Genomic DNA, 24,781 nt, shown 5'->3' on the forward strand with positions numbered 1-24,781 from the left:
TGATTGATATTTAATTCTATTTATATATTTATTTTTGTATTTATTTTTTGAATCTCGTTTTTTTTTTTTTTACTTCTATTTATGGATATATATTTTGTTGTTGTTTTTATTTCCATTTCCATTTATTTTTTTGTATTTAATTTTTGAATTATATTTTATATATTCGTTTTTATTTTCACTTTTATTCATTTCTTTCTTTCTTTCTTTTTAGTTTTGGCAGTTTTGGTCCTCCATACTAGTCAACCCAAGTGGGTACAGTAAATTGTTGCGGTGACTTTGGTACCAATTAAGGCAAACTGTGCCTGGCTTAGGGACTCTAACGCGGTGTCGGTGTGCCAAAAAGTGTGGTACTGTTGTGTAGCATGTGTCACGTGTCCACACGTGCGAATTAATGTCGTGAAGGTGAAGGTGGGCTGAGAGCAGTTCAGGGGCGGGACGGGGGGACAGCGTTTGTCTGTTTTCGGCACCACGTTTGTACAGAAAGCCACCCGACCAAGACGACGGCTCCTCAAATTGCTGACTGTGCGCCGGCATTCCATCGGCCGACAATCACACGCGCACCGCCACCTGCTCCAGGGAGCGCGCCGGCGCGGCGGGAGCGAGCGGGGGCGTTACCGCTTTCAACTCGTTCCCGGGGCAACTCTGCGTGCTGACCCCGCGGTTGAGGGGGCCGGCGCGCGGCGGCACGCAGGCGGGGGGCGGCGCGGCGTGCTCGCTGCGCGGGATGTTGACGGGACAGGAGCGGGTGCGGGCGTGGCCCTTGCGGCCCCCCGGGTGGCACACCAGGCTGCCCACCGTGTCGGCGGGCGACAGGTGGCGCTTGAGCCAGCGCTCCACGCGCTCCTCCTTGTACTTGATGGAGTACCACGTGAGAAAGATGAAGAGGAAGCCCAGAAACTTGAGGCTGGCCGCCAGGCCGAAGTAGACGAAGCGCAGGGAGGTGACGTCGTACTCCCAGCACGAGCCGTGCACGCCGCAGTCCTGCTGCCACAGCATGCACGTGGTGTCGATGACGGCGCCGAAGTAGATGGGCGTCGGGATGTACGCTGCCGGACCAAAACAGGCGACGCGTCAACAGGGCAGATACGAAAAGATCTTACTCCCGCTTACTGAGCAGCTGACACGTCTCTACGTAACTCTATGCTGCCCCCTGGTGGCTATGTCACATGCACCAGAATTGTATGGAGGACCAAAACTGCCAAAGTTAAAAAGAAATGACTAAAGGGGAAAATAAAAACCGTTATAAAAAATACAATACAAAAATTAAATACCACAAAAATAAATATAAATGAAAAAAAAAAAATATATATATATATATCCATAAATAAATAAATAAATAAGAGTAAACAAAAATAAAAAACTTGATTAAAAAAGTAAAGATAAAAATAAATGTTGAAAGAAATACAAAATAAATATATAAATAGAATAAAATATCAATCAATAAATAAAAACGCTCTGCTTTCAGATTTATTTATTTCACGCTGCAGACGCTCTGCCAGGATGAAATGTTATGCAAATGAGGGGGCGGTCCTAAGCCTGTAATGGATTTGGGCTCCGCCGTTGCAAACTGCCTTTCGATGGTTGAATAAGCGGCTCGGCAAACATGGAAGTCGAGAAGGAGACGAGACTTCCTTGTTCACCCACCCGCTCACCCGCTCACTCTCGGCAGTTCAACTATTGAAAGGCAGTTTGCAACGGCGGAGTGCAACCCAAGACACGCTTAGGACCGCCCCTATATTTGAAGAACATTTCGACCTGACAGAGCGTCTGCAGAACGAAATAAATAAATGTCAGAGAGCAGAGTGTTTTTATTTATTGATTGATATTTAATTATATTTATATATTTACTTTTGTATTTATTTCCACATTTATTTTTATATTTATATTTTGAATCTCAATTTTTATTTTTGTATTTATTTTTTACTTTTTTATTTATTTATTTAGGGATATAAATATATATATAAAATTATTATTTACTTACTTAATCATTTATTTATTTTTTATTTTGGCAGTTTTGGTCCTCCATAGAATTGAAGCAAAAAAAAAGTGTGGTCAAATCTGTCCCAATTCTAGTCAATTAAGACATTACTGTATATATTATAATTGTGATTTTTCTTATAAGAAACTCGTTCCTGCTGAGTACACAACATTGGGAATCCTTCTGAGATGTATTTTAATTGTACTCACCGAGCGTCCTGAGCAGAACAAACTGCATTCCCAGCGCAAACGGTCGCTCCTGCTCGGCCACTGACCTGCACAAACACACGCGTTAGCACGCTAGCAGCTCTCAACTGCCTGCAGAGCATACTTGGTCATAAAATAAAAAAAATTCAAAACACACAATATGAATATTTATTTCTAAACGAGCAATAGTTAGTTATTGATGAGTCAAGTTGATTTGTTCATGTGTGTTGCTTAATTAGTGACACATTTCCGGTCTGGGCCAAACAAATCAAACCGGTAACTCTTGTCAAAGTTTTTGGATCCATTTTTTCAATTGAAAGTCACTTTTAAAATTTATTATATATATATATATATATATATATATATATATATATATATATATATATATATATATATATATATATATATATATATATATATATTACTTATTTTATGCCCAAAATTTTTTTTGTTTACGTAGTCATATAGTAGTATATGTACTTTATTTGCGTACATGTTCTAATGTTAAAGTATTTTTTCAATAAATTGTATTTTTTTGAGAAAAGATGATTTTAAGTGATGTCCTGTATGTTGTATAAAAAAAGTTTCATTTTTATAACAAAAGGTCAAGCATAATTTGTTTAAAAATCAAAAGTTGCATTTTCTCATTAAAAAAAAGAAGACAATTTAACAAGAGTCAAGTTGAATTTTTAGATAAAAACAGTCTTGCATAAATCATCGCTAAAAGAGAAAAGTCATATTTAAAGTAGTTTATGTAAAAAATAAATACATTATTTTTTTATTAAAATTAACGTGGTTTTTTTTTAAATAAAAATTTAAAATTATAATTAATATTATATTTTTTAAAAAGTTGTAGTTTTCATGGGGCGAAAATTAAATTTTTGGTGAAAACAAGTCCTATTTTTTAAATGGTTAGCATTTTTTATCAAAACAAGTGCTTTATTTATAAAGTTATTTTGCGTAACTAGGAGATGGCTGCAATCCGAACCTCCAACACAGACCGATTGCGTAAGTATTATGAACACAATTGAAAGTATGGAGCGAATTACCTTCTCTTTAAACCCCAAAATTGAAAAATGTCTTTCTGTTTTGAGAAAAATGGTGATTGTGTTTATAAATAAAAAAAAGTGACTATTGAACCATTGCTGTATAAAAAGACCTGTAATTTATTTTATTTAAAAAATAATAATATTTTGGTATTTTATTTGTATGTAATGTGAAATTGATGACCAAATGTATGTTTGTTTTTTTGTTTTATTATACTTGAAAAAGTCACAAAAAGAAAGTTTAATAAAAAAGAAAGAAAAAAAGCAAAAGTTATTTTGCGGTACCGCAGCGTGACGATGATGGCAGACGGCTGAGCGCAGGCGGTGATGAGCGTGACGATGAAGAGGAAGATGAGGAAGGGGATGAGGGTGCCGCAGGTGCGGTTGCATTTCCCCGACACGGCGTATCCGTTCTCGTTGAGGTACGTCTTGACGATGACCAGCTGCAACTGGTTGCTGCCCGGCCCCCCCGACGACGGCGTGATGACCTGGCGGCTCTGCACGCACGCGCACTCCGAGTAGTTGCGGATCTGCAATGAGTCAGCAACGAGGGAATCATTGTGCACGTTTGCAATTGTTCATGATTCCAGATTCAATCGTGTATGACAACTTCAAATTTTGTGCGAGGCGCAACGTGCGCGCCCATTTAGTGCGATCCAGAATCAATTTTATTTCAATGATTTGATACCGCCTTGCCCTTGTTTGTGTGCGCCTTTATTGTTGTACTTGATTTGGCCACTTAGGGGCAGTGTGGTTCCGCTCGTTCTGATACACTGTTAAGTTGTAGCCACAATTGAGAGAGTAGAAGCAAAAAGTCACGATCAAGTCATGCCGATAAAAGTTGTTGTTTTTTGCAGCGTGGTTCGAGCACATGCCGGTGATAATGTTAAGATGCTTCTCTGTATATATTCCTGAAGCGTTTTGTATGAATAGCCGTTCTTTTGAGCGCTAAAAGTGCCACGAGTAGCGCGCTAATTAGCATTAGCGAGTCAGATTGCCGTAGATCATGACGATTTTTTGCAAATCTATCAGAAATCATTGTCAATCAAATCATTCTGAATCGGAATAGAATCGTGAGACAGTCAAAGATCCCCCCCCCCCCCCCCCTAATTTATAGGCCTTCAGGACTGCAATCCATTCAGCAGTAGTAATAACAATACTTAAGAAAAGGAATCATTCTTTCAATTGCAATAGGGATCGTGCAGCAGCAGCTATTTGGGCCCTAACTAGAGCTGCGAGCAGCTACGAGTGGGCTCTCTCATATTGGGGACACTCTTTCTAACTTTTCCTGTACTCTCATGAACATCTCCTTTTAGTGTTAGGGTTATACATGTATATGTATATTTATAATCGACTAATCTGATCATTGCATTTTTTTTTTTGCATAATTCCGATCGTAAATAAGCATGTAAGGCACATGCTCAATTTGGACTCATTTGAAGTTGCCATTCATATGTTTGCAGTATCTGTAATTGACAGTGTGGGGGTTCAAACATATTGAATAAACAACTACCCAACCGACTGACCGACCACGCGATGACCTGACCCACAACCGACCTCAACAAACAAACAGCCAACTGAGTAATGAGCAATCCCTGTCACTTCATCACTGGGCTTTTTGCTGTAAACTTAACGGTGGACATAAGTATACTACAAAGTATACTTGTTTTCCCCAATAGTCTAATTAAATATACTATAAAGTATACTTGAATGTATACTTTATAATATACTTAAATATACTTTTAAGTGTACTAAAATGGGCTAATTTAGTCCCAAAAGAGTTTACTTGAAGTTTACGTACAGTACAATAATAAGTACGCTCAAAAAAGGTATACCCAAAAACGTGTGAATACTTTTTTTTTTTTAAATACTTTGTCCTTCACTCACACACAAAAACATATTTATACGCTTTTTATGTTTATGTTATGTATGTTTTTTGTTTTTAAAGGTAGTTACTACAAAAAACGGGCATCAGGTGGCAGCAGAGTATAAAAGATCAGCCAGGACCGCGTTGCAACAAGCTCTTTTTGACAGTGTTATCAACAGAAATGTGAATATCCATAAAACTTAGCTATATTCAAATGCTAATTTCTGCAAAACGAAAAACCTAAACAAATGGGGTTTTTTTTCCTGATGAAAGAAGAGACTCGAATCTATTCTTTTGGTAGTTTCCATGTTTTTATAACAGTAGAACAATATTCTGTGGGGCCTTGCAAAAATCAGTCCAAATCCAGTAAAACAGCCGGGAGCGAAGGGGGTTGCTTTAGTGAAAATGGCTGCCAGTCAATGAGTTAAGTATACACTAAAGTATGTACCTAAAGCATACAACTTTTTAGGAAGGGCGAGCCTACCAACCAAACGTCAAACTCAGTAACCAACCACCAACTTTTTGTTTTTTAATTTTTAATTTTAATTTTAATTTTTTATTATTATTATATATTTTTTAATTTAATTGTATTTTTTTATTTGTTATTTAAAAAAATAATAATTTAACCACCAACCTATCCTAACTAAACCTAACCATCTAAGCAACTGACTAACTGGGCAGGGTGTGGCCTGGTGAGTGACATGGGAGTCGGCGAATGAGAGTGTCGAGTTGGCTGCCGTTGCCTCAGGATAGCAGCTGGCTGCTAACTGGCTAACAGCTAGCCAGTCTGTGTCATTTGTGGCCCGGGCACACAAGCTCGCGTCCGCATTTTTGGAAACCGCGCGAATGTGACCACCTGTGGCGGGATTACGATTCATTCTAACGAGCAGCGGCAGGTGACATCGCCCACGGGACAGTAAAGCGCAATAAAGCCGGGGACAATATTAACATCGGCGGCGACGTCTTACGCCGCTGCTGTCGTTGGCGACACTGGTGCACCCGGCCAGGCAGGGGTTAAAGTAGGTGATGCCGTCGGAGCCGCAGACGGGGGCGTACTCGTGGATTCTGCAGCCGCAGTTGACGTTGCAGCCGCCCGTCAGGTTCCGCTGCGTCATCGTCAGCGTCGGCCTGGAACCGACAACACAACCAAGTTGACATGATCGGCAGAAAAATGATTCTCAAATGAGCACAAGGGGTTGGGGTTGGGTTTGGTACCCCCCCCCCCCCGACCCCCGACCCACTAACCTCATGGAGTTAACTTACGGAACATCTGGCCAAGGTTTGTCCTTAATATCTGTAGTCATTTTAATGTAACCCAATACATTTGGCTTTTTTTATCCTAAATTACAACATTATAAAGTATACACAATGGCAGCTTATTAAAGCAATGCGTTTTATATAGGGGTGTCAAAATTAGTCTGTTAACTCATTCACTGCCATTGACGGCTATAGACGTCAAAAATTCATTTGAGCTATTTCTATTAGTTTCACATTTTTTTCCACTTTTGTTAACAAGAGTATGAAAACCTAGGATTTTTTTTATTGTACATTTAGAACAGATATAAAATGTCATTAGTCATGAGTTAACTATTGAAGTCATGCGATTAATTACAATAAAAAATTGTAATCGTCTGACGCCTCCAATTTTTTAATATATATTTTTGGTTTAATTACTTAATTATTTAAACTCAAAATTAATCACACATTTTATATCTGTTCTAAATGTACAATAAAAATGTTTCTATGTTTCCATACTCTTGTTAACAAAAGTGGAAAAAAAAAGTGAAACTAATAGAAATAATTCAAATGAATTTTTGACGTCTATAGCCGTCAATGGCAGTGAATGAGTTAATATTGAGTTAATTTAAAGTTCCTTTATATTCCACTCAGGGGTGCGAGTGTTGGAACGCGGCCGGAAACGGCGCTGAAGTGTGAAACCCAGAAGTCGGAAGTCCGTGGCATCTACCCACCCCATTAGTTTAACATTTTTTCCACTTTTATGTTAACAAGAGAATGAAAACTTGGATAAAAATGATTATACATTTAGAACAGATGAATATTGAAGTCATGCGATTATCCATCCATCCATTTTCTTAACCGCCTGTCCTCACAAGGGTCTCGTACGATTCAGAATTGATTTTATATGTCCCTAATAGATTTTATTCAAATTAATTTATACTGTCTTGCCCTCGTTTGTGTGTGCCTTTATTGGGAGTGCTGCTCATGTTGTTCCTGATTTGGCCACTTAGGGGAAGTGTGGTTCCGCTTATTCTGATACACTGTTAAGTTGTAGCCACATTAGAAAGTAGAAGGAAAAAGTCAAGACCAAGTTATTTCACTAAAAGTTTTGTTAGTTTTTTTTGCAGCGTAGGAAGAGTATATGCCAGTGAGTAATAACATGCTTCTCTGGATACATTTTTGTTTTTTTTGCACATGCATAGCCATTCTTTTGAGTGATAAAAGTGCCGCGAGTTCCGCGCTAATTAGCATTGGCGAGTCATCTTGGAGTAGATCATGAAAAGTGAAGTAAAAATCATTCTTAATCAAATCATTTTGAATCAAAAATCAGTCAAAGATTCCCCCCCCTCTAATAATTATAGCGAAAATGTCCTTCGTTTCAGTCTTTGGTAATTAATTGAATGTATGAGCCTTTGGGGATGATTTTAATGTTGCAATTTGTAATTTTTAAGTATATTTATTTTGATATGAACCGGAATAAGGACGGTTGAAAGTGTGTCGCACAGAAGTGACGTCATCTAGCAGCAGCCAATAGGAAAGCACCTTCAGATGACGTCGCTCCGAGGCGACAATTTGGCCGGCTTGACTTTTGGCTCCAATGGCTCGTTTGCGTTTTCATTTAACTCCACCGAAAGGTAAGAAATGCGTTATTTTTTTCATTTTATTATGTTTATTTATTAGTTTATTAAATATTGGGCACAAGTAATACACTTTTTTTTTACGAAAACTAATACTGAAACTAACTATAATTAAACTAAAACTGAGGATTTTTGAAATAACTAATACTAATTAAAAGTAACAGAACCACCCTGAAAACGAATTAAAACATTTTCAAAAGATAACCAAATCAAAACTAAGAAAAATGAAAATTCCCAAACTATAATAACCCCGGTCAAGAGGAAGACAACCAGAGAGAGGCGTCCTGCCAAAGTGGCTAAATCCCAGACGGGCCCTGGACCCGTTCCACGGCCACCGCCACCCTGCCGTGGCGTCAACATGTCACAGATGGGACCGCCGCTGACCCCTGGCGGTTATTTTTCTCCACCTACCCGGTGGTGTAAGGTATGTTGATGCCGCCCAGGTTGATGCTCTCGCAGCCCACAATGAAGAGCGTGGAGAAGCAGAGCAGCGACACGCCGCTGCAGATCATGGCCAGCTTGGCCGACTCGCGGGCGCCCAGCTTCAGCTTCTTGATGATGTAGCCGCCCAGCACGATGCCCACGCCCGCGCTCGGCACGATGATCACGCCTGGGCACACGTCACACGCGGCAGAACAGACAGTCGCGGCGCGTTCCAAACGTGCCCGATCCGCGGATTGGGGAACAAAAACGAAAAACAAAAGCGCGCGTTCACAGTCGAGTCAAAACATTCTGACATGACATGTCAAGGAAGCGGAAACAGACTCAACGTAACAAGCCTAACTTCAAAATAAAGTTGACCAAATACAGAAATGCATTGACGGCAATGCAAATCGCCTTAGGATGCTTTTACTTTGAAGTTGGCCCACGTGGTGGCGCGAAGGCGAGCTTTACTTCCCTTTTCGACGTTTCTTTGATTGACATTGTAGTCATGGCCAAAAGTTTTGAGAATGACACAAAGTGTCGATTTTCACACACTTTGCTGCTTCAGTGTTTTTAGATCTTTTTGTTGGATCTTACTACGATATACTGAAACGTAATTACAATAATTTCACTCTCCATGTTTAAAGGAACGGAATGTGCCTTAAATTGCGCTTTGAGGTCTTTTCATTATAATAATAATAAAAAAAACATAGATTAATTTATTTTATAAAACACCTTTTTACCCATTTAAAAGAAAACTTTCAACTCAAAATGTCAAACTTAGCTGTTTAGATTATAGAAACACAACTTTAAGCCATTAATACCTTCTTATTTCACACACATGAACCCGTGCTCCTAAATCCTAAAAGGCTATTAGACATTTTGAAATTATTATTATTATTTTTATTCAGTGGGAAAAGGTGTTTTCCAAAATAAATAAAGACACTAAATCCTACACGGCTTTATTAGACATTTTTAATTTTTAATTTTTTTTTTTATTTAATGGAAAAAGCACTTTACAAAATAAATGAAGACAAAGTACTATTTATCTTTTTCTTTTCTTTTTTGCTGATCCCAAAAAACGATCCGATTTGTGACTCAAATCCGCGACCCGACCCGAACCGCGACTGTTGCGATCCGTTGTCGCCGCGGCCGGAGAGGATTCTTTTTCAAAGGAAGGCAAAGCCACACCTGTGTAGATGCTGGCACTGGACGCCGGGATGCCGAACTGCGACTCGATGAACTTGGGGATAAAAGTGATGAAGGCGGTGACGATGGCGCTCTCGGCCGTGTAGGACAAGCTGACGAACAGGAAGGTCACGTTGCTCAGGATCCTCACGGCTGCCTTGGGAAGGTCTGCAGCAAAAAAAAAAAAAGAAAAAAAAAAAAAAGATTGACACGTTTACAAATACAACAGTCAAGTGAATGGAGTGAAGGTTCGACAGGGTGGTTAAGTTAACAAATTCAGTTGCACTGTTAAGTTCCATGCAATTTCATAACCAAACCAATTAACCTAACCAATTAATGGTGATAGACCGATAAGGCTTTTTCAAGGCCGATACCGATATTGATTATTAGTAGTCAAGGATGACGATAACCGGTATTTCAAACCAATATTCATTTGCACAATTTTGCAGAAAAAGAGAAAATATTAATTAAAAAAAAAAGACTTTTTCTTTGAATTTTAAACTCTATTGACAACTTTGTTTAAAAATAACAAAAAATTGCAAGGAGCTTCCAGGGTCATCAGCACGTGTTAAGCTAAATTAAATACTAAACAAGTTAATAGTTTCCTGTAACTAAAGTTTTCCAAAATGTCAACATTTGAACTTTTTTTTAATTTTGTTTTGAAAAATAAAAAGTGTAGGGAGTTGCCAGTGTCCGCATCATTATTTATAAAGTGGAAATTAAAATGTACCTGGATCTCACTGTGCGATAAATGCATGCGGATGTAGCTCATTTGGGGTTTTTGACAGGGTTCGTAAAAAGGTTTCAAAAGATCTTCGCAGACAGTGAAAAATTGTTCAAAAATTATTTGCGACAAGTAAAAGCTGTGTGTGAACATCTTACAAATCCTGATGAAACCCCTAAATTCACTTCGTTCGCAAGATACCAGCTTTATCGGCCTTCAGATTGGTAAAAAGGCAGATGCCGCTATTTGTCAGAATGCCAAATATCCACACCGATAATCAGCCTGGACGATAATCGGTCTATCCTTACCAATTACGGAACCAAGCAACCACACCTAACCAACCAAACTAGCACCAACAAAAAAAAAAAGAGACAAAAATCGGCACTGGCACTTTGACTTCTTGCCTAACGTGTACAGAAGAGGCCAAAAGTATGGACGCACTTTCTCATTCAATACATGCTTTATTTTCATGACTATGTACATCGTAAATTCTCACTAAAGCCATCAAAACTGTGACAACTCACGAACACATTTGGAGTTAAGTACTTTAAAAAAAAAAAGTGAAAATAATACAATAAATACATAAATAAATAAGCACCCTTTTCGCGGTTTACTTTTTTTTTCACACATTCTTGGCATTCTCTCGATGAGCTTGAAAACCTAAAAGGTTTTCCAACTCTCTTTAACGAGTTCCCAGAGGTAAGAATGTCAAGAGTATGCAAAAAAGTAACCAAAGCAAAGAATTGGTTATCTTGAAGAATCCATCGTATAAATCTTCAGCTCAGTGACCTAATGGTCGTGTCCACCCTGAGACTGGGAGGTTGTGGGGTTCGATCCCCAGCCGGGTCACACAAGACTCTAAAAATGGGACCATTTGCCTCCCTGTTTGACACTCAGCATTAAGGGTTGGAATTGGGGGGGGGGTTCGATCACCAAATGATTCCCAAGCCTGATGCTCAAATGCGGAAAAAGAATTTCGCCCCACTTAAGTGAGTGCGACAATCCGTGGCACTTTTGACTTAGTGAGACCATTTTTTTTAACCTAAATATTAAATCCAATAAAATCAATATTCATCAGAAATTGTGTGCTTCAAAAAGTCAAATCATAAAATATGTTTTAAAACTTTAAAATTGAAGATATAATACAAATTGTTCATAGAAACGTATGCAGAACTTGCTGGAGAGATAAATCTTTTACACAAGCTCATGAGTCTTCTTCGTCGGAAGATTTCCGTACATTTCCCCGCCACTCTTATGAGGCGCTCCCCCTAGCGGCCGGCCAAGTAATTGCTCAATGAGTAATGAACAATGGAGCCGTTACAGTGGCTGTATATGAACTGCAAATATTGGTACTCGGCGTAGGCGTGTCAATCATCGATCGGGAGACAAAGTATCAGGATTTATCGCGATATAGATACATCGTCACACTCATAGCCTAAACAACGACATACCTAACCAAACCAACTAATTAATTGGGCAACCTACTACCAGTGACGTGCAGTGAGCACGAGGTTTGGGTCGGCAGGCAGTCGCGAATTGAGAAGCACACACCAATTACAAATGTGTGTGTCGGCGGGCGAGTGTACAACGTGTCCTCGGGTGACCATATTTTCATTTCCAAAAAAAAAAAAGAGGACACTTGGCCCGACCTTGAGATACTTAAATGATAATCAGTTTACTCCAAGATGCCATACATTCAAACTATTGTAGCATATGCCTCCTCTGTATGGGTAGAAAAAAAAATACAAATAAAAAACATGACTACTTTTGAAGTCTAACATTTTTTTGCTACACAATCTTAAACTTCGTAGCACAACGAAAAACGGACAATTTTATGAATTTATAAAAACCCGCCCGGAAAGCAGTGGCGTGTACAGACATTTTGGGGGGCAAGTGCTCTGGGGGGGGGGGGGGGGGGGGGGGGGCGCTTTTTATTGACAATTCCGAGATGACGTCACAAGTCAAGATGGCGGTCAATTTGCTGAACGAAATATATCCGCTCATTGAAAAGCATTGGACTTTGGATCGTTGTAATTTGATTTGAGAGGATTATTTTTGATAAAAAAATGTGATGAGATGTCATTTGACTACTATAACAATTGACAGAGAGTGTGCGTGCACGTGGCGCATATCGATCAGCCCCCCCCCCCCCACGAGTTTAGTCGTACAGCTTTTTGTAAAGATTGTGTCAACATTGACCTGTCACCTGTACTCAGTAAACTGTTTATTTAAAAAAAATAATAATAATAATAACACTTTCCAAAGGGCACGTTTTTGAGAGAGGGCCAAAACTGTCAGCACCACTAGGGGTCTGCCGTGCGCGCCAGAACCGGAAAGAATGCAATTAAGTGGATATCTCCCTGTAAACCAGCCTAATTCCTCACAAAAACAAGTTAGCAATAGCAATAGCAATGCCAAACATCATGTCAAGTGGAACAGAAGCACATCCACAAAGCCAATCTTTCCTTTTGCGCCATTCTTTGTGAAAAGTACGAACAATTCTCTGCCCCTTACTTTGCTGAGGATCCAGTAGCTCAGGCGTCAAAAGATGACGTTGACGTTAAAAGCAGCTCTCGTACGTTACCTTTAATGTCCTTTCCGAAGCCCATAGAGGAGGTGACGGCTTTGTTGTTGTTGCTCTTCTCCTTGAGGACGTCGTCGTCGCTGGACATCTCGTCCATGCTCAACTTTTTCCTCCACTTCTTCTTCTTGTGTCTTGGCGGCAGCTTCTTGGGGAAGGTGAACATGGGGAAGATGACCAGCAGCATGGCCACCGCGCACAGCAGGAAACCGCTCCACCTGCACGCCAACGTGTTGTTGTTGTTGTTGTTATTGAGGGCGGGTCCATCAACGAGGGTTCAAAAATATTGTGTTTGTGTTTGTTCGTAGTCACCAGTTTCCGATGAAACGGGGATCGCTTTGGTCGATGTTAACCACCGTCTTGGGATCCACGTAAAAGCCGATGAGGACGCCACCGAGCAGGTATCCCGCCGCCGGGCCCAAAGCGCCCATCACGTACATGATGGCTAGACAGAGGAAGATGAGGAGCGTGAAAATAGGATTTGGAAGTCTAGTATAAGCAAAGTTGTGTAACACTGGTGAAAACCAAAAACTGCAACCTGCAAAAACTCTTTGGTCTCTCTCAAGAAAACGTGTACATACATATTGACTTTTAATTTTTAAGATAAAATATTATTTAAATGAATGAATGATTGAGAACAAAAAATGCATTTGTAGACATTGACATACATATTGACTTTTTTTTTCTTCCATAAAATATTTAAATGAATCAATGATTTAGAACAAAAAAAATTAATCTCTCAAGAAAATTTGTAGAAATTTACATACATTGACTTTTTTTTTTTAGATAAAATATTTAAATGAATGAATGAAAGAATGATTTAGAAAAAAAAGAATTAGATATTTAAAATCAAAAGTTTCAAGTTTTTCAAAGTATTAAAAATGACCTTAAAAGGTCTAAAAAGTAACCATAAAATGTCCAAAATGGGAGAGGAAAAGCAGAAAATTAGCATGAAATTGCCAAAAATGTCAAAGAATTGAATAATAAAGGAAGAAAAAAAACCATTTAAAAAGTAACTATAAAATGTCCAAAAACATAAGAACTATTCTGTAAAAATTACCCTTAAGTGGACACAAAATTGCCCAAAAAGTCGGCAAAATTATATTTCAGAGAAGGCAGGAAAGAAAACGATCAAAAATTAACCATAAAATGTCCAAAAACAAAAGAAGAAATCCCAAAAATTAAATGTCAGAAAAATGATAGCAAAAAAGGCAAGGGGAATAAAAAAAGTCAAAATATTGCCATAAAATGAGAAAATGCTGAAAAAAGGAAGAAGAGGCAGAAAATAACCATATGTCCACAACATGGCCAAAAATGACAGAATCCCAAAACCAAAGAGGAAATGTAGAAGAAAATGAATCTCTACATGGATGCTGCATCTCTTATTAGCTCTTGAACCCTCAGACTGCCCTAACTAACAATAACATGAACACACCGTTTTCTTCATCACAATGTTCAGATGTTTTGCGGCTCCAGACAGATTTGTTGTTTTACCTTTGGTGTCAAATGGCTCTTTTGACCGTCAAGCTTGCTGACCCCTGAACTCAACCAACCCACTGCCTAACATCTAACAAAATAACTAAACAGTCAATTCTGTAGAGTAAATCTCACTCTATTTAGAGTGGGACCAAATAGACTCAGTTTTAGAATCATATTTACACTTGGAATAGAGTAAAATAAAAATAAAAAGATAAAATAAATAAAATAAAAGTCACTCAAGGGTCGAGGAACAAACTCACGACCTTCATTTTGGGAGACACTACCACCTGAGCAATGCCCCTCCTACTGTTTGCTTATCTTCAAGAGATCATTTTTGGTCTCTTACGAGTTTCCAGCTGACACAAGCGCTATACTAACACACAGCAGGAGCTGCGTGGCTCAGGGAGTAGATCGGCTGTCTCCCAAGCTGAAGGTCGTGAGTTCGTTCCTCAGCCCTTGATTGACTTTTATTATTTTCCAAAGTGTAAATATTACTTTAAAACTGAGTCTATTTGGTCCCCACTCAACACAAATAGTCACATTTAAAATACAGAATTTACTTTGTACCAACTAACCACAAAAATACCTACTAAACAAACATCTAACTACGTAACTAACCAACAGCCTAAATGAATGTGACTAAACGCCTTCCTCAAATAAACGGCTCACTTTTCCCATCAGCAAAAAAAAGAAATAAAAAAAAAAAAGCAGGTCAGAAGTGTAACTGCATCAATTCATAGATGCTACACAGGCATTCGAGAGAACCCCTTTCAACTCTGTTGCTAACCAAAACAGCAGTGCCTGGTAACGCATGCCAATTCACATCTTGACGTACTTCAGCTTACGTAACTCTTCAAGCAGACTGACGGCGCACGTGACAGACGCTCTGTGTGTGTGTGTGTGTGTGTGTGTGTGTGTGTGTGTGTGTGTGTGTGTGGTCACATGAAATGAATGAGATTTTGCCAATTACAGGGAATTAACGGCGTACATTCCTCAGCTCCGCTCGCCTCGCAAGGCGTCATCGGCTCGGGTGGTTCGACTGAACAAGAACGGCTCTGGAGTGGCAACGTTAACCTTTTACCTTCCGGCGTTACCTAAGAACACAAAGCAGGTGCTCAGAGTTCAGCTCAGGAGTGACAACCACTGCTCGGCCCCTCCCGGTCCCACCCAGTCCCACTCGGTCCCTCCCGGTCCCACTCGGTCCCACTCGGTCCCACTGCCCTCTCTCAATCGCTACCGAGTGCTTTAGGAGGGAATTCAGGAAGCCGAAGATCAGGAACGCCCCGGGACCAGAACCATCAGTTCCAAAGTGCGCAGATCATCTCATTGTCACGTTTCCGTTCTGCGGGGTTGGGTTTTTGTTTGATTTAAAAAAAAAATTATTTAGCTTCTTTATTCTGACGTTCAACAAGCGCCGTTGTACTTGAATCAGCCGCCATCGGTCCCGTCTCCTGTGTTCCGTTTTTTTCATGTTGTTTCGAAACATGCAAAGCCATGTTTGTTGTGTAGATTGCAATAAAGTGAGAAAAAAAAAAAGTGTCTACTTGGCTGATTCTTCTTCTGCGCGTTCCGTTAACTCCCTGTGGCTGCGCTACAGCGCCCCCCCCAGACTTGGCATCTACATGACAGCCGTGAAACGTCCTCAGCGTCTTCTTTTTGGACACACGCAAGTCTTGAAATGGTTCCGTGATTTGTTTGAAGAACAAAGAGTGGGTGCATTGTCGATGTTTGTTGTGTGGAACTTCGTCTTCAGAATCAGAATCAGAACAATTGATTGTGACGCTCGTAAAGTGGTCAACGACGCGCAATCATCGAGATATTTCCGGAATCAGTCCTCACGGCGACGCATATTGGATGAGCGGCCGCCTCATTCCATCACAGGACGACGACGACGACGCACGCACACACGGGCGGACACGGGATTGAGTGCTTTCCAACGGGGGTCGGATAATCCCTCATCCCGCCGGAGAGGGAAAACCCGGGCCGAGTTACGCAACGCGGCATCCTGACCAACAAGCCACAAATGAGGCAACGCAAGCGTGCCGCTCGACAGTCCGCTCACGTGACAACAAGCATCCATGCTCATATTCAAAGCGGGGGGGGACAATTTCTTCAAAATAGCAAGTGTCGTGGGAAAAAAATGGATTTGATATGTTACAACTGGTTTGAGGGCATTTTTTGATAGCTTCATTATTGAATGGAGAGATCGTAACGCGGCCACACGGCCGACGTGCGCTGGCTCGCGGTGCACGCCGACCTTTTGGTCTCATCAAATATGACACGGCCTCGCATCTTCCTGTCTTGCTGATTTAAGTCACATTCCTGAGACCAGGCCTTACAAGATGCTCTTTTTTTTTGTGTGTGTCTGGCGGGCTAAACAGAAGTGCGCAGGTTCAAGAGCATTCTCAGATCAGGCTCTGGTACTGTGGAATGTCCGACCCGTTGAAATTGGACAGCAGGAATGTTTAAATCTCGACTTAAATTTTATTTTTAAACTCCCGCATTTAGTTCAAGCATTCCGAGCCGGATTTTGGCCTGTTTTACTGCCGATTCACATTTTACTGCCCCCATTTCTTCTTTTGTCTTTTCTCGTTCGTTCTTGTTCTCTTTTCTCTTTATTTCCTCGTTTTCTTCTCTTTCTTTCTTTCCTCATTTTCTTCTTTGTTTTCTTCTCTCTTATTTTCTTTCGTTCATTATTTTCTACAATTTCTTTGTTTTCCTATTCCTTTCCTTCTCTCGTTCCTTTTCCTCATTCTTGTTTCATTCTCTCTCTTTCCTTTTCTTTGCCTTTATTCTTCCTTTGTTTCCTTCTGTGAGTGATGGCTTGACTGCGTCTGCTTATTGATCGGCTCGTTTGCCGAGGTATAAAAACGCATCATTGCCCACGAACACCCAAGGCTGAAAGCCGAAGGGCTCGTCGTTGGCGGTGATAACGGCGAGCATAATCGAGGCGGTGAAAGCTCAACGTTGCGAGTGTTTTTCTGCTGAGCGAGCGAGCGACCGGTCGTCACGTGCGCGAGGGTCCGACGGAGACAGTCGGACAGCAGACGGACATGAAGGGGGCCAGACACAATGGAATGTTGTGCGTTGCCACGGCAACACGCTGACGCAGCGTTCGTCTCCTTAGCGCTTTTCCAGCGCGGCGCCGCCATCAGGAACGGCCGAAAAAAATAAAAATAAAATAATAATAAAAAAAAAAATATATATATATATATATATATATATATATATATATATATATATATATATATATATAAAAAAAAAAAAAAAAAAAGAGCAATGATGATGACATTTCCGAATGAACAATACTGAGCTCTTTAAAAAAAAAAAAAAAAAAAAAAAAAAAAAAAAAAAAAAAAAAAAAAATTAAAAGAATAGGGGGAAAAAAAAAAAATAATAAAAAAAAAAGGAACGGGCCGGAGAATGCCGCCGTATTGTATCAAAACGCGAGTCATAAGCTCTTTCGCGCACAAATTTCTCACGCAAAACGCCTGGCCGCAATTGAACTGGACGAACCATTTCACTGAGGGATTGCAGGACAAATCCTCTCAATCGCTGAAGGAATTGTTTAACCTGGACCACCGCCAGGAAATTCCCTGGTTGCTCGTTCCGAGCCCCGCATCGATCGGCATCCTAAAAGCATGCGCGAGCGCGGCGATGAACGAACTGAGCGGCGGTCCGTCTTTGGCGGCAGATTTCCCGCTGAGTGCGCACATCGACGCCAACATCGTTATGGGCCAAGTAGCGCGCGAGGAATGAATGGTCGCTGTAGAATGTTTTTCATCAAAACGTGCTTGCTGTTCAGTAACCCAACGGCCCTGAAGTTTGTTGTGACTATTTCGAAAGGACAAAGCCAAAAACTGGAAATACATTTTTAGCCAATCAGAAGCCTGAAGAACAGAAACAAATAATAGCACCTTTTCACACTGTAAAGAGTTTAAATTAGGTGTGTTAATTTTGAGTTAATTTAAAGTTCCTTTGATGCCACTCATTTTTTAAACACGTGATTAATGACTGCCCCTTATTGGAAAGCCTGTACTGGGGGAGTTCCAGTCGCAACGCAGCAGACACGCCCAGGTCAAAATTTTAGCAGTAATAGATGTCATAATAATAACTTGGGGTCAAGTTGTATTTTACAATTTAAAAAATGTGCAGAATTTCACAAGTTACTTCATGTTAAAGATTAGATAGCTCTTAATACGAAAAGAAAAATGCACTGAGCTGTCACCAATGTCTTACAAATGCAATTATGCCATCTCGTGGCAGAAAAATGACCTCAACACAAATCAATACCACACGTTTTTTTTTTTTTTTTACAGTATAGTCCATTGTTTTAATTTGAACTCAATTTTATGAAATTACTGTATCGCTGACTAAAAGATGCAGACATATTAGTTCAACTTTTTTTTTCCCGCGGGGGCAGCAGCTTTAGCAGGGAACTTCTTGAATCAATTATTTGTTATCAAATAAAGATTAGGCAGGAGCCAGACTTTCTTCCAAACAATATCATCCACATGACCAGACCAATATGGAACGACATGAGCATTCTTATTTTGTTCTTGTCAGATGTTGCTATTTAGAAAATATTTGTTTTGCTTCAAATATTTGTGAAAACAAATATTCAAAGAACTGCTTGAAATATTTAAACGGATTAAAAAAAAATACACGTTCAACAATATTATTAATATATTATTTTGCAAATATGTTTTAAAAGGTTAAAATCTAATTTAAAATACTCAAAATATTGTTTTGTTTTTTTCTTCAAAAATATAATTTTAACTAATATTTTGTATCCGTCATCTACCGCTTATCCGGGGTCAAGTTGCGAGGGCAGCAGCTTTAGCAGGGAAGCCCAGACTTCCCTCTCCCCAGCCACTTCAACCAGCTTCTCCGACGGGATCCCGAGGCGTTCCCGGGCCAGCCGAGAGACGTAGTCTCTCAGGCGTGTCCTGGGTCGTTCTCGGGGCCTCCCGCCGGTCGGGACATGCCCGGAACACCTCTGCAGGGAGGCGTCCAGGAGTTTACGTTTCAGTTTAGTTTATTAGAAGGACAGTGTGCAGTAACATTTAAATGATGGCTGCATTAGATTTAGTTTCCATCTGTAGTCTCATTCCGATTTGGTACCTAACCCGAGTGCTCTCTCTTTTTGTTGACTCGCTAAAGAAATGACACGCCTCCTCCTCTCCGGTGTGCGCAAATGCATGAATGAGCGGCGATCGTTTAAAAGAAAAAAAACTCTACGCGGTGAAACGCTAGCGAAGGAAGCGTTCCAGATCGCCTTTTCGGTTTTGCCGTGAATGCAGCAAAAGACTATTTCAGACAATCAGAAGACAGAAGAAAAACATTTGAGCAAAAGACGTGAGTTTGAACAAAATATGGACTCTCGTTGTGGTTCAGTTAGAAAAATTCATCCCTGAATACAACATCGATCGAACAGCATTCCTGCATCCTGTGATGGAATGTCGCCACTAAACTCTCTCAGGCGACTTAAGTGCAAGAAGACAACGCTTATTGTTGGTTTCCTCACCAAGGTCACATCCATTCACTTTGCCTCATTCCTACAAACTTTTGACACACTGGAAGTCACAAGCTTACAAATATGTGTTTGGGGGGGGGGGGGGGGGGAACGACAGATCACCTATTAGAATTTTGCCCAGCTTTTTGCCCCCCCAATTCATTATGGCAATGGAAAACTTATATATGATACTGTATGACTGGTTTCAAAGTCTACCTGTACTTTTAACTAATTTGCTCCCAAAAACATATGAACACGTTCTATTTTATTTAATATTGTTATGGTCCCAAAACACATTTATAAATTTTGTAAATGATTTTTTTTCTGCTAGAGCAAACAAAAGGCTCTGATGCGGCTTCTAACCTGAAGAGGTCGCTTAAAGCAATGGTATTTATTACAAAAAAACGGCCAGCAGGTAGCAGCAGAGTATAAGAGATCAACCAGGATAATGTTGCAACAAGCTTTTTTTTACTGTTTTCAACAGGTTTGTGAATAATGATGAAACGTAGCTATATTCTAATGCTAATTGCTGCAAAACAGAAACAGATAGAAATATATGAAAGAAGAGACTCTAATCTTTCTCTTGGTAGGTTCCATGTTTTTATAGCAATAAAACACAATATTCTGTGGGCCTTGCAAAATCAGCCAAAGCGGGAGCGAAGGGGGGTTGCTTCAGTGGAAATGGCTGCAAGTGAATGAGTGAATTACATCAGTTGGTTTCATGAGAATAGTCAAGAAGTGACACTTCATCTGATAAGAGGACACGTCACAACTGTCAGTTAAACAGCTTCTGAGGAAGGCGGCAGTCGACGCCAAAACTAGTCAAGGTAAATGAAACCCTTTTGTCTTTAAAAACAAAAACTGTATGAATTAGAAGACAAGATGATTTTTTAAAACCATTTTTAACCAACAAGTGAGCCAATCTCCATCTGCGTAGTGTGGCAAGACACTTAAACGCAAGCATGTTCAGATTGAACAATAGGGGACCCGGCAGGATTGACGACCTTTGAACCCCTTATTTCAGAGCCGTCTGGTGCCATTTGCACACATTGCACACTAAAAGCAACTAGTGGTGTTAAAAAAAAATAATAATCATGTCAAATCGGTATAATTACCGAATGAACAATACTGAGCTCTTAAGAAAAAAAATAATAATCAATTTGGCAATATATCGCGATATTACAGTGCGCATTCTCGTATCAATTCAATATGCAGCCGAATCGATTTTTAAACATACATTTTTTTGGGAAATATTTACCAAAATATCTTTCTTAGGGTTAGGGTTCACACTTGAAGCATGGAAGAATGTTATATTCATGGAACATTAACTCTTTGACCGCCAAAAATGTTTAATAACGTTTAGTAAAATCCAAATGAGTGCCGCCAAAGACATTAAAAAACGTTCACTATGTTTTTTTGGGAAACGGTGGAGGAAAGCCTTGGCAAGATGTGCTGAAAGTATCAAGCAGATCAAGTTAGTATAATGACTATTTTTGGGCACTAGATGGACGATGAAGAGTACACCGAGTCCAATGCATATTCATCGGAGGAGCGGGTACAGTCTGATCACGGAGAAGACACTGGTTCTGGACTACGATGCCACCATGAATGGAGTGGATAAGATGGATCAGAACATCTCTTACCACCCGGTATATGAACCGAAGGACATGAGGAAGCCAGACGAAACACCAGGTCACCGTATCATGATCCGGAGAGTAGACTTGATGGAAACATGGCCAAACACTCCCCGGAAAAAAAGGCCGGCAAGAAAGTGCACGCGAAGGGGCAATCGCAGTGAAACTAATCTGTGGTGCAAATCCTGCTGCATCCCCTTGCACGCAGGGGAGTTTTACACAATATACCTCACAAAAAGAAAAACTGTGTAGTTGAAACATCCACACAATTGTAAATAGTACCACAGTTGCACACATTTGTAAATAGTTTGCCAAATTGTTTTGTCAAATTGTTACTGTTGAATGTAAATAAACGTATTTTGCTATCAAAAAACACTTTTTCATTGTTGGTGGTAGTGTTTTACAGAAGTAAAGCACTGTTTAGGTGTTTGTGGCATCATTCATGGAAAAAAAAAGGTGTCAAATTCACTAGAGTGCATGAAATAATATAATTTCACTAAAAGCTTGATTTCTCCATATTTTGGTCCAAAACAGAGCATTTGGGTGAAACTAACCTATTTTCTATTGTTGATTACTGAAAAACGGAATAAGGTAGAAACTAACTATTTTTTCTGATGAAAGATGAGAGTTCAATCTTTCATTTGGTAGTATCTGTGTTTCCATAGTCCAAACACAAACTTTTCTGTGGACTTTGAAAGCTCAGTCAAAATGATTAAATCAGCTGGCACCCACATGTTCTTTTCTGAAAATGCTTGGCAGTCAGAGTTAAGCCTTCAAATTTTATTGCAATGTTTTTCAAACCTGAAACAGATTGCAACCAGTTTGTTCAATACAGCTCACAGCCTGAAGTTTCAGATAAATATACAAATCTTACAATGTGCATATATGTACAAGTTCACTGATTAGTAGTGATGGGAAAATGAAGCTTCATGAACCTTCATGATGCACTTGCAATTGTTTATTTTTCTTACTCCTATAGATGGTGCTCTTGGTTTAAAGGCCTGGATACACGAATCCGACGTCGGGAGCCGGACAGCGTTGGGCCGACGGCATGCGCTGTCTGATCAGTGTATCAATTACTGTCGTGAAGTCGGATTGAGTTGAAATACGTCGGGGGGGCGTTTCCAGCAAATTCGACATGTTGAATCGACGTCGGGGGCATTTGATCACTCTGATTGGCTGTTAGCAAACGAATCAGCGCAGGGGGCAAGAAGAGCGAGTGACAACGCGGATAAACAGTACTCAACTCAACTTTAGGGTTTTTCAGGACAGCACACGTGAATATTAAAGTCCCCCATGAAGAAGATATGATCATATTTCAGCATGATTTCGGCAAGAAGATTTGCAAAGTCGTTTCAAAAGTCCTTCTTGTATTTTGGAGGTCGGTAAATGACACAGCACAGCGACAATTTGGCCGACTTCAAAGAAGGTGGCTTCAAAGCTGTTATCGATGTGCTGATGTTGCTCGTCCGAGCTTTTTTTTCGATGCATAACTGTGATTTCCTACTGCGTGCCTGTTCATTGAACGTACCTCGAGTCCACTGCAGGAATGATTGCTGCTTTTTCTTCTGCTTCTCCCCGAAAAACATTTGCTCTTGTTACAAAACGGCTCTAAAACTGAAAATTGAAAACCACACGCGTGCTCTTCATGCGTTTATTGACTTCCACTTTGCTTGCGCTTAAGGCCTTTTCCGCATATCGGTAGACCGATCACCACCTGGAGGGGTTATGGACTGGGGAAGGGACTGCATTGACCATGGACTGGGGCAAGCCGGCTGACAGTATGAACTCTGCTGCTGTTAACCTTGTGTCCATCCATCCCTCCACAGACAATGAATACCCGGAGTTGAACTCGGTTCCATCATGCTATCATCACCTCCGCGAGGTCTTCAACAAAACCAAAGCCCCGTCTCTTCCACCGCATCGGGGCTATGATTGTGCCATTGACCTGATCCCAGGGTCCACTATTCCCAAAAGTCGATTGTACTCTGTTTCGGAGCCCGAACGCAAAGCTTTGAATGACTATAGAGACACAACCTTGAAGGCCGGACTCATTCGGCCGGACTCGTTCGGCCGGACTCGTTCGGCCGGACTCGTTCGGCCGGACTCGTTCGGCCGGACTCGTTCGGCCGGACTCGTTCGGCCCTCCTCGTCTCCGGCTCCGACTGGATTTTTCTTTGTTGACAAGAAGGACAGATCGCTAAAACCATGCGTGGACTACAGCCCGCTAAATTACATCACCGTAAAAAACAGTTACCCCCTTCCCTTGATGTCAACCGTGTTCGATCAGCTGCAACAAGCCAAAGTATTCACCAAACTAGACCTTCGAAACACTTCCCACCTAGTCAGGATCAGGGAAGGGGACGAGTGGAAAACGAACTTCAACACTCTTCGTGGACACTACGAATACCTGGTTATGCCCTTCGGTCTCACCAATGCACCTGCGGTTTTTCAGGCCATGATTAACGATGTGCTAAAGTACTTTATTGACTATTTTGTGTATGTATATCTGGATGACATCCTGATATACTCACCTGACCTAGCCACTCACCAGAATCATGTCACTCAAGTACTCCAACGGCTGCTAGACCACAAGCTGTATGTCAAGGCCGAAAAGAGTCTTTTTCACATTAACACCATCTCCTTCCTGGGGTTCGTGGTGGCTCCAGGAAGGGTACAAATGGAGGCCAACAAGGTGAGTGCAGTAAAGGATTGGCCTACCCCAGAGTCCCGTAAAAAGGTCCAGCAGTTTCTGAGCTTTGCCAATTTTTACAGGTGGTTCATTAGGAACTTTAGCACCATTGCCGCGCCGTTGCATGCCTCTCCCCAGATACGGTTCCATTGGTCTCCCAACGCTGAGATGGCGTTCAATTCGCTCAAGCAACGTTTTACAGCGGCTCCCGTCATGAGAGTCCCGGACCCCAAGCGGCAGTTCTTGGTGGAGTTGGAGTTGGACGTCTCCAACGTCGGGATTGGGGCCCTTTTGTCACAGCGATCCCCTGAGGATGGTAAGGTCCATCCTTGTGCATTCCTGTCCCGACGGCTTTCCAAATCAGTACAGAACTACAGCATCGGCGACAGGGAACTTCTGGCTGTGAAGGTGGCCTCGGAGGAGTGGAGACACTGGCTCGAGGGAGCGGCGCAACCCTTCGTGGTCTGGACTTATCATTGAAATCTGGAATACCTACGCAAAGCTCAAAGACTCAACTCTCGACAGGCCAGATGGTCGCTTTTTTTCAACTGCTTTTCCTTTACTCTCACCAT

At 40.8% G+C, this 24,781-nt stretch overlaps 1 protein-coding gene across 5 annotated transcripts in view; it reads right to left on the reverse strand.

Annotated features, from left to right (window-relative positions):
• Positions 1 to 24,781, reverse strand: part of LOC147180430 (solute carrier organic anion transporter family member 5A1-like) — a 34,184-nt gene continuing 9,403 nt past the window's right edge. For all 5 annotated transcript variants that reach the window (XM_086082938.1, XM_086082930.1, XM_086082953.1 and 2 more), the window contains 8 exons: positions 13,202 to 13,334; positions 12,893 to 13,107; positions 9,588 to 9,752; positions 8,385 to 8,583; positions 6,066 to 6,225; positions 3,516 to 3,760; positions 2,188 to 2,252; positions 1 to 1,046 (listed from right to left, as the gene is read on the reverse strand). In XM_086082938.1, the coding sequence (XP_085939064.1) occupies positions 550 to 1,046; positions 2,188 to 2,252; positions 3,516 to 3,760; positions 6,066 to 6,225; positions 8,385 to 8,583; positions 9,588 to 9,752; positions 12,893 to 13,107; positions 13,202 to 13,334 (1,679 nt within the window). In that variant the 3' untranslated portion in view covers positions 1 to 549. The remainder of the gene's footprint in view (positions 1,047 to 2,187; positions 2,253 to 3,515; positions 3,761 to 6,065; positions 6,226 to 8,384; positions 8,584 to 9,587; positions 9,753 to 12,892; positions 13,108 to 13,201; positions 13,335 to 24,781) is intronic.

The sequence above is a fragment of the Leptonotus elevatus genome, chromosome 1 (genome assembly GCF_054856555.1).
Source record: "Leptonotus elevatus isolate MCC_2025b chromosome 1, RoL_Lele_1.0, whole genome shotgun sequence".
NCBI lineage: Eukaryota > Metazoa > Chordata > Actinopteri > Syngnathiformes > Syngnathidae > Leptonotus > Leptonotus elevatus.